General features: G+C 37.9%; 1 protein-coding gene and 1 pseudogene across 1 annotated transcript; one reads left to right on the top strand and one right to left on the bottom strand.

Moving 5' to 3' along the window:
• Positions 1 to 2,475: 2,475 nt before the first annotated feature.
• Positions 2,476 to 3,514, top strand: LOC149813560 (protein TORNADO 2 pseudogene; annotated as a pseudogene).
• Positions 3,515 to 8,063: 4,549 nt separating this feature from the next.
• On the bottom strand, positions 8,064 to 9,429 carry LOC149813561 (uncharacterized). Its single transcript, XM_089991977.1, has 2 exons — positions 9,199 to 9,429; positions 8,064 to 8,367 (listed from the first exon to the last, which is right to left on the bottom strand). Exons 1-2 carry the CDS (start codon positions 9,418 to 9,420, stop codon positions 8,281 to 8,283), a joined length of 309 nt encoding a protein of 102 aa, XP_089848103.1. The 5' UTR covers positions 9,421 to 9,429; the 3' UTR covers positions 8,064 to 8,280.
• Positions 9,430 to 11,043: the final 1,614 nt, after the last annotated feature.

Below are 11,043 nucleotides of genomic sequence, written 5' to 3' on the forward strand. Positions count from 1 at the left end.
GGTTTTATGCCTGGAAGATCAACTATGGAAGCTATACATCTTCTTAGACAACTTATTGAAAGAAATAGAGAGAGGAACAAAGATTTGCATATGGTTTTTATTGATTTGGAGAAGGCATACGATAGAGTACCTAGGGACGTTCTCTTGTGGACAATGATGAAGAAATGTGTTTCTCTCAAGTACATTAGTATAATTAAAGATATGTATGAAGGAGTAGTAACCAATGTCCGCACTTGTGGAGGGGTGACAACCAATTTTCTTATAACGGTTGGGTTACATCAAGGATCTGCTTTAAGCCCTTTCCTATTTGCTATAGTGATGGATGTGCTTACGAGATCAATTTAAGAAAATGTGTCGTGGTGTATGTTGTTTGTTGATGATATTATTTTGATTGATGAGTCTAGAGCTGAGGTTAATGCTAAGTTAGAATTATGGAGACAGACATTGGAAGAAAGAGATTTTAAGTTGAGTGAGAGTAAGACAGAATACATGGAATGTCGGTTTAGTAAGCAACGAAGTAGTGATGGAAGTGTAGTGAAGCTTGGTGAGCAAGAAATACTGGTGGATGATTGTTTTAAATATTTGGGATCTATCATTCAAAGTATGGAGAAATTGATAGAGATGTAAATCATAGGATAAAGGTTAGGTGAATGAAATAGAAAAGTGCAACGGGAGTGTTGTGCGATCGTAGAATGTCAATGCGGTTGAAGGGAAAGTTTTATAGGACGACTATTAGGCCCGCTTTACTATATGGTACGGAATGTTGGGCTGCCAAGAGACATCATATTCAAAAAATGAGTGTAACTGAGATGTGTATGCTGAGATGGATGTGTGGAAATACAATAAAAGATAAGATTCGGAACGAGGAGATACGTAAGAAGGTAGGCATTGCACCCATTGAAAATAAGATGAGAGAGAATCGTTTACGGTGGTTTGGACATATTCGGCGGAGGCCTAATGATGCTCTAGTTAGAAGGATGGAGAAATGGGAAAATATATTAGTTAAAAGAGGTCGGGGTAGGCCTAGGAAGACATGGATGGAGGTGATAGGAAAGGATATGAATGCTTTGAACCTCACCAAGGACATGGCATTGGATAGAAATGATTGGAGGAGAAGGATTCATGTGGAAGACCCAGAATGATTTTCTTTTTTGGTTCATAGCGCCGACCCCAATTGTTTTTGGATGAAGGCGTAGTAGTTGTTGTTGTTGTTGTATGTTGGGGAACCTGGCACCCAGTTAGTTTTAGTTCTGACACACATGGGTCTGCTTGCATTGGAATGCTACTGCCTATACTGGATAATGCAGTATGAGTCACACATCATAGGTGACCACGTGTGTGTGCACTAAAGATGAATTGTTTGACCAACAAAGGTAGGTCACTTATTCCAGCTGAACTATGTGTGATCAGTTCACAGACTATAAACAAAAAGGGAAAATAAGACCATAGGTATGTCCAACATTCTGTTTTTGAGGATTTATATTATTCTCTTTCCATTATGAGCCCATCTTAGTGATTTTTTTGTCCTTGAGACATGAAGACTCAAGACTTCAAGCGTTCACCATGTTGATTTTCTATCTTGAAGGTATTTTCTCAGTGAATTGTGCTATTCCTAGGGGGTTTGATTTTCTTGTAAACTAAAAAACTTCCTTTTGGGCTTTCACTACAAGATGCTTCTGTTAAGATAGCTTGGGCTGTAGAATTTCAGTATATTGTTGTTCATCCATTGGTTTGGAACTTTGTATATTAATGGCATCGGTAACATATTTGCCAAGAAGAACTTGTACCACTGTCCTTTAACTAAAATATTTACATGTATGAAGCTCATGGGATGAATCCATGACGTGGACTATAAACCTTCAACAGTTGTTAGCCAGACTTATCCCTTTACCATTTGTCTGTGCATATAAATACGACAGAGATCTGGCCTGTCATTTCAAAATTTTGGTACATAGGTGAAAATTTTGGGCAGATTTTGGTGATTTACTCAACAAAGAAGCAAAACTTTGTTATGCATGAGCTTGCTGATGTTTCACATGATGGCCACATACCAGAGTACCAAGCGCTTTTTTTAATAATAAACCAAGAAACTTTCTTTTAAAAAAAAATTAAGTAAACGTGGATGCAATCTCCCCAAACTTTTTATTTGTTTAAAGTTCACCTGTTCTTCATGGCAATATGCTTGAGCACTCAGTATCCCTCTAACTTTACTTTCTCTAAAGTGCTTCAGTTAAAGCCCGAACAAGCGAACTTAGAGAGGAAGAAAGGAATCTAGAAAGCTTATCACAAAGGCATACCAAGTGCTATTCTAAACTGTTTTCCAACTTAATGTTAGAAACCATTCTATAATTTAAGACAGTAGTAGTTAAATAGTTATGTAATTCATTCTGCTATCTCCCTCTTTGCTCTGCAAGCTCCCTTCCAGAAACACAAGTTCATACAAACTCATATTGAACTACAAGCTCCAACAAAGAGATGTCACTAAGCAACAACGTGTTAGGAGCCATCAACTTTATTGTTATGCTGCTCTCGATCCCGATCATCGGTGCAGGAATATGGCTCGCAACGGAGACAGATAATGCATGTGTGAAGATCCTCCAATGGCCGGTCATCGTACTCGGAATACTGATATTGGTGGTAGCACTAGCTGGTTTTATTGGCGGGTTCTGGAGGATTCCTCAGCTTCTCTTGTTTTACCTAATTGCCATGGTTGTTCTTATAGTATTTCTTCTAGCCATGGTCATCTTTGCATACTTGGTAACAGACAAGGGAATGGGCCACCCGGTTCCAGGTCGCGTTTACCTCGAATATCATCTAGATGACTATTCGGGTTGGCTCCGGCATAGAGTCGAAGGTTCGTTCAAGTGGGAGCGGATCAGCTCTTGCTTGAGCTCCTCTACAATGTGTGCTGAGTTGAACCAGAGCTACCATTTTGCCCAAGACTTTTTCAATGCATACCTCAGCCCTTTAGAGGTAACAATGAGCATTCTTTTTTTCGCTTCTGAATTTTGGTGTAGAGTTGACATGCACATCTGAAAAGCATCACATTAACAACCACCAATGTTATAGATGAATTTAGTTGGTCTAGACAAAGCTTGCATCTTTGATTTCTAACTAAATAGTATGGTACAGTAGACAGTAGAAAATATATATCTGAACTAATGCAATATATGTTTTATCTTTGTTTTTATCATGATTTTCCATGCAGTCTGGATGCTGCAAGCCACCTACAGAGTGCGGCTATACGTTTGTAAACCCAACATATTGGATTAGCCCCATAAATGCAGCTGCAGAGTGCATGCAGTGGAGCAATGAGCAGACGCATCTCTGCTACAGCTGTGATTCTTGCAAGGCAGGCCTTCTTGCTAACCTCAGGAGAGAATGGAGAAGGGCAGACATCATCCTGGTTTGCACCTTCATAGCCTTAATTGTTGTCTATTTGATGGGGTGTTGTGCATTTCGAAATGCAAAGACAGAAGAGCTTTTCCAGAGGTACAAGCAAGGTTATGCATGACCAAGACCAAGGGGTTTGGCGTAGTGGGATGGGGCCTAGACAGTTTGACAGGCAGTCTAGTTTCGAATCCCATGGGCATCACACCCCTGCATGACAGGCAGTCTAGTTTTGAATCCCATGGGCGTCACCCCCCCTGCGTAAGCCAAAGCTTGGCGATTCCCTCGGATCGAGGGGTAAGCCCTCGGAGTTTTATGCCGACATGGAAAGAGACCGTTAGTACGGCAGGCTGAGCACTGACTAGGTCTCTGTGCCTGGGGCGGTTTCTCGGAATACAATAAAAGGTTATGCATGACCATGGGTTAGTTTTTTGTATGAATTGAGTTTTTTTTTTATCGATTCCATTGTGTAAATTATCTTGCTGTTGGAGTGTTTTCTCCTTTGGGAACAAAATGATGGGTGAGAAAAGAATGTGGAAATTTCCATGTGGGTTATGCCCAAATTTGTGTGAATGAAATGGCTGTGTTTCCGTATAAAGATTCTATCTATATGCTATTTTATTGATAATATGTTGCATGATTGCATTATAATACAAAAAAAAAAAGTGATTGATTCCTGTAAAAGAAAAAAGTAGCAGCATAGTGGGGAAGGGCTTTGACGTTTCCTCTTTCACTTTTCTTACTCGGGTGTGCAAGTGGGTGCCCGTGCGTAGGGGCAGAGAGAGAGAATGTCTTGGGGTTCCATATGGTGTTTTAGAGAGAGAGTCTTGGGGTTTCATATGGTGTTTTATCCACAGTGAAAAAATTATAAGCAGTTTTATTTTATTGGGTAGAATTTCTCAGGATTTTTTTTTACTTTCTCTATGGTCTTTATCACGGAAATCTCCTTTAAAAAAAATCCTTTCAAAAATCAAGGAAATCTCGTCCTAACTAACTAGGAATGGGAACCTTTCCAAGGATATTGCCACCAAGTTCAATATATCTCCATATATTCAATTGTGACAATAGAATTTCTTTACTCTGTTGCACCTTTATCGAAGTTTGGTCATGGTAATACGGTTCCACCTTCCGCATCTTTTTTACATTGATTTCCAAAGAATCATAATGGCCATCATCTGGTTCAATGAAAGAATCAACTGAAAGGCATGTTTGCAAGCAGGAAAATAGACTACCCCTTATAAAGTAGCTGAGATTTGTTTCCTCCAATCTATTAATTTCCAAAACTCACAGGAAAGTTTTCTCACTAGTGAAAATTACGTGTCCTTTTGGATCATTATGCCAAGAAAAAAACGAAGTGTTTGCAAAGTTATGCAAAAACTTTCTCGTCTTAAAAAAATGCATACTTTCTCAAGTGAAAAAGTGTTTTATGGATTACCCGGCTCCACTCATTTGGAAGACAGACCTATAAACACTACTAAGCTGAAGGGATGTCACCAGTTTGAAACCCACTGGTCTGCTTCCTTTGCCACTGTGGTACCTGGACACTCAATTTTGCCTTCCATACCCGTGTCAGCATACGTGTTCCCGTGTTGACACCTGGACACATCAATTTACTCTCTATACATGTAAGTTTGTATTTAATTTATAATTATATTTTCAGTTTATAACTTTATATTTTTAGTATATAATATATATTTAGATTATATTCAGTTTATTTTGTATTTATGTGATATATATATATAGTGGTATCCCAGTACCCATATGTTTTGAAATTTTGGTTGTACCCTCCCTACTCACACCCATACCCATACCCAGGTGACATAGCTTTGCCACCAGGTTGAAGCTGAGTGCACTCTTTAGCAGGCAAGAGGGATATGGGGTTTTTATACCAAAAAGCTTGAGAATGAGTCATTCAGCGAGATGGAGCAGCACATGTTTTTTGTGCAATCGCATTGCACCTTATCCGCCCTCGTCCAACACTGGTTAGCTAGATCATGTTTGATCTCTATCCTCTTTCTTTCTTTTGATTGAAAGAAAATTTTAATTAAAAAGTTACTAAAAATGTGGTAAATGCATATCATGAAGCAAGCAATCCCAAACTTAAAATAGCAAAAGTGAGTGGTCACTAACCATCATAACTCTCGATCCATGCAATATACAAATCATGTCCAGACCACTAACCCATGCCCACAAGATCAGCATTTGAGCAAGTAAATTAACAGTTGACGTTTTAACATCTGCACTTCCTTTGTCATAGGTTTGTGTTGCTTCTTGGATGTTTGACCTGGATCCGAATCCAAATGTTGAGTTTCAATTCTGAAATCTAAATCCAAAATAGATCCAATAAAGTAAATTTGAGTCTGAATCCGAATTTCAAAATGGTACTGTGGGATCTAATGAAATCGGTTGAAAACATGTATTTGCGAATGTACAGAATTGGGATGTGGATTTTACACAAAGTATTCATCCAAATCCGAAAAGAACCTGACTATATAAGCCTAAATCTGATCCGAATTTAAGATCCATATCCAAAAATTGTTGCATGTTCGAATCGGAGATCCTACCGAATCGAATCCATGTACATCGATTTCTGGATGTTCCCAAGTCTGTTCTTAATTATCAGGCAGGGATTGGACCCACAAGGGTGGTGTTGCTTTCTTAAGTCGAAGTTTGCTAGTATAGGACATGGTCAAAGTCAAACTCGTCATGCTAAAGTAGTTCTTATAATAATTGAATGAGATGAGCCAGGTCAAGCTCACAGGTCAATGGATCAAGATATTTTTTTTTTGTGCTTTTGTTGACCAAGTCAAGTTTGTATTGATGATTACAAGGACGGCGGTTGGAAATTTGACAGCCATTGGCTAACCAGGGTTTCTTGGCATTTGACTTTTTATGCATATAATTGAAGTGCCCTCCTCCTATTCCTCCTGCAGTAAGGGTTTCAACTGGAGCTGGGTGGTGTCCGGGTTGACCCACCATTGGATCCAAATTTTAATTAGTGGGACTGGTTTCAAATCTCAATCTGAGATATATAAATATACATAGATAGAGAAATGGGTACCGTGCTAAATGAAACATGCTATTGGATTTTCAGTATTTTTTTCAAATTTTTGACCATACAGATGTGATCTATATGCTTGTTTTGTTAAGAATCAGTTCGTGGAACATTTTATGGATAGGTTTTTATAAGGTTTTAAAAAATGAATGGCCTATAATTTTTATAAACTTTTGAGGCTCTAAATACCATTTTTTCATCCAGAATGCATATGACTATTTCTAATAAATCAATCATGCTGAACACATGATAGATAGAGAGAGAGAGAGAGAGAGAGAGAGAATTGAGAAATTTTCCAAAAGGCACCAAAGTTTTGAAAAAAAATTAAAAAGCACCTAAATTTTTGCATTGTTAATAGAAAAACAAACTTTCATTCATTTAACCTAGGTTATCACTAACTCAAGATGAGTTAAGAGAGTTAATTTACTGGTTAACTTTTCAACGACTCCTTCCTTCTTGGTGCATTTTTTAAAATATGACATTTGGGGTAAAATGGTAATTCGCATCACATTTAACACCAAACTTAACTGTTTAAACTCTTGGGTCTTTTTAATTAACCATGATATTTTTTAGATGCACTTTTTTTAAGTTTCCAAAACTTACCTGACTTTTTAATAATGCCCAAACGTTAGGTGCCCTTTTTAACATTTTCCTACACAATTAGCTACCTATTACCCAGCTGGCTAACAGCGAATGGATGCGAGCATGAAATTCAGTAGAAAAATGCCATTATCGATTCCCGGAAGCACTGCTAAAGGTCCCAGGGCCTTTAGTGACACTTTTTTCGTGCTGCCAAAGACCTCTCGCGCTTGTGCCCGCCTCTAAAGACCCTAAGGGTTTCAAACTCGTTGAGCGTCCATGGCCACTGGAGGTTAGCCAGTTGGATGGTAGGCATCTGTCTCTCTCTACATGAGGGTCACTGCCTGGTCCAATGGTCAGTGCTTGGGCTGTAAATGGTAATTGCATTTGTCAAATGATCACTTCTGTCACTGCTTGTATGGACGTTGGTGACAATAAGGCAAATGGTTGAGAGCTTTTTATCTTTCCACATTTAGTGACCCATCATGGTCCAATAAGAATTATGGGGGTGGTTTCTCTGTGTAAATATTAAAAAAAGAAAGTATGTGTGGTCCGTATCAAACCTCAGCCAGCCAAGGTTGATTAACCAAGAAGATGGGCCATGAACCACCCTCGTATAAAAATCAACTGGCTGTTTGAATTAGGGGTGTCAACATCGGGTTTGGTTCAGACCCAGGTGAAGCCAGACTTGAATCAGATTTTCACTACAACAAAGCAGTAGATTAGCGACGACCACATTCCGTCGCTAATCCGTCGCTAACCATGTTAGCGATGGATTAGCGACAACGCGGCGACAGTATGCTTACGTCGCGAATATTTCGACGCTAACTGGCAACGGAATAATTCCGTCGCCAAGTCCGTCGCTAATTGCGACGGAATAACGAGCGCTATATTCCGTCGCCAATCCGCCGGTACTAAACGGCGACCACGGCGTGGCGACGGATTTAATTCCGTCGCTAAGCCGTCGCTAGATTAATATGAATAGCGACGGAATAATCCGTCGCTAATCCGTCGCAAAAACGAAAAAAATCAAAAAAAATTTATTTAAAAATTAATTACCGAGAACTGTACAATTTATATTTCCTGTACAATTTATATTTCCTGTAAATAAAAAACAAAACACACAAAAAAATTCATATAACAAGTATCTATAATAATTAATCGTTCCACCTTAAAACTAAGAAGTTTAATTATTTACAATTCAACAATTACAATTAGGAAAAATAAAAAAAATAGAACTTCTTCAACACAGTCCTCTAATCATCGCCAAGATTTTGTGCGTCTTCTTGTTCATTGTCTTTATCTGTCCCTTCAGCTCCACTACCCTGATTATCGCTAGCAGCCTACACAAGAAAAGAACAGTCAGTATTGATAAACAAAATATAATGAAATAAATTACACACTATATGTGATTCTATCATGTGCTCATGTGTGATCTAAGGCAATAAAAAAACTCTATATGTGATTCTATCATGCTCATATGTGTGCTAAGGAAGTCAAAAAATTGAATATGTGATTATAGCATGTTCATATGTGTTCTAAGGCATATAAAAAAACTCTATATGTGATTCTACCATGCTCAGATGTGCTTTAAGGCAGGCAAAAAACTATATATGTGATTCGATCATGCTCGTATGTGTGCTAAGGCAGTAAAAAAATTGAATATGTGAATATAGCATGCTCATATGTGCTCTAAGGCAGGCAAAGCCAAAAATTTTATATGTGATTCTATCATAAATGATATATAACATGTTCATATGTGTTCTAAGGTAGTTAAAAAACTCTATATGTTATTATAGCATGTTCATATGTGTGCTAAGGCAGTCAAAAAACAGAATATGTGATTATAATATGCTCATATGTGTTCTTAGGCAGTAAAAAAACTGAATATGTGATTATAGCATGCTTATGTGTTCTAATGTAATCAAAAAAACTTTATATGTGATTCTATCATGCCCATATGTGCTCTAAGACAGACAAAAAGTTAAATATATATATATATATATATGTGATTCTATCATGCTCATATGTGTGCTAAGGCAGTAAAAAAATTGAATATGTGATTATAGCATGTTCATATGTGTTCTAAGGCATCTAGAAAAACTCTATATGTGATTCTACCATGTTCAGATGTGCTTTAAGACAGTCAAAAAAAACTATATATGTGATTATACCTGAGAGGGACCTGGAATCGAAGATCCCCTATCCTGAACAGCGGCCTTGATCTCATTTCGGAGAAAGGGGGCGACGGTGTATTGGAAGTAGTTATTCAGTGATTCATTAATGATCTCGCGTACATCATCACCGGAAAGAATAGTCGGCTGCTTGGAGCTTATGTCGGCGCAAGAAGTTGGTGAGCCGTAACTGGAAGAACCAATAACTGGTGAAGTGTTCATATTACTCCCAAACCCGAACACGCGACCTTTTTTGGGTTCACCTGCTGCAGTCACCCATGCTGTAGGATCAAATGATGGATGCTGAGTAGCGTCTTCGCCATATCGATAATGTTTACCATTTGTTGCTCATATGCCTCCTACAAAATAATGTTTAAAGTATTCATTAATAATTAATGATAACATTATGATGACTTGCATATATATTGCAATGATTATTAATAGAATTAATACATACCGTTGTCGTTCTCGCCTTCTCTGATACGAAGACTCCCGTGGTCTTCCGTTTATGTGTTTCTACAAACACATACTTATATGGTACACTGCCTCCTTTTTCTGCTTCCTGCGAAGTTAAATGACAAAAAATTTAGTACACAAATTTGCAACTATACTTATAAAATTAATATTATATATTGATGAGTTACCATTTTCTTTAGGTGGCTCCCAAATGTCTTAGATCCACCTGTGTGTAGATGGGCTTCGGGCATCTTCGATCGATTTTGTGAAGCCTTCGCAGAGCGATTTTTAAATGCATCTCCCGCCCACATATCGCACATTTCATCCCAGTAATCTCTCCTGATAGTAATAGGACCATGGCCCTTCCACAGTAATGGATCATTTACTACGCCAGATGCTTTTTTTGCTGCAGTCTTCATAGTGTGCAGCATGTCTGCAAATCGATTGGCAGCCACCTTCTGCCACACCTTCCTTGCATTATTTTCTTCCACCGTAGTTGCAAAGCGATTCAAAGCCTACAAATATTTTCAGAAAGTTAGTAGACATTGCTTAAATAAATTAAATATGAAACACATTAACTATGAGGAACAACTGTATACCATGAATGAGGACCACAATCTGTCTAATACCTCCTTTGGGTACTCTTTCCATTGAGCAACTGGTCCTGGTAGATGTTGAAGAAGTGAATTCCTAATCTCCCGTACTACTTCTTGTGGCTCAAACCTCGTGCTGCACATGAATTGTTACACAGTAAATATCAATATAAAATATTTAAAAGATATGCAATAATTGAAAACAAAATACTTACGGTCGATTATCGATATACACTATTCGAATGAGTCTTCTTGTGCCAGCCTGAGAAGACCCTGTTTCCTGTGTTGGCTGTTGACTTGTGCGATCAACTGGTGTAAGTGGGTCGTGTACAGGCGCAACATCATCTGTAAAAAAATACACACCAAGTTCTCAGAATGTGCATTTGAACTAATCAAGCATCTAATTAGTTATATGATATACCTATCACAGGAGCCCGTGAAGATGATGGTTGAGCCTGGCTACTACTGGATGAGCGACCACTATAACCTCCACGAACCATATTCTAACAAATAACATATGTCATACAATACATTCAAATAATTCACATCAAGTATTACAATGCATTCAAGTCATTCACATCAAGCATTGCAATGCATTCAAATAATTCAAATCATTGACATCAAGTATTGCACTAATTCAAATCATTCGTTAATTGCATAAATTATAATACATTCAGATAATTGAAATCATTCACATCAAGTATTACAATGCATTCGAATCATTCGTATCAAGTATTACAATACATTGAAATAAAATTTTTAATCATTCACACCAAGTATTGCAATACAACTCACA

Source organism: Nuphar pumila, chromosome 16 (genome assembly GCF_984573655.1).
Source record: "Nuphar pumila chromosome 16, dmNupPumi1.hap1.1, whole genome shotgun sequence".
NCBI classification, from domain to species: domain Eukaryota; kingdom Viridiplantae; phylum Streptophyta; class Magnoliopsida; order Nymphaeales; family Nymphaeaceae; genus Nuphar; species Nuphar pumila.

Bases quoted from the DNA above. Each gene is read 5' to 3' on its own strand.
- LOC149813561 (XM_089991977.1), bottom strand. From the start codon at position 9,420: ATGAACACTTCACCAGTTATTGGTTCTTCCAGTTACGGCTCACCAACT. The intron at 8,368-9,198 runs GTATAATCACAT...TTTCTTGTGTAG, and splicing joins CGATTCCAGGTCCCTCTCAG to GCTGCTAGCGATAATCAGGG.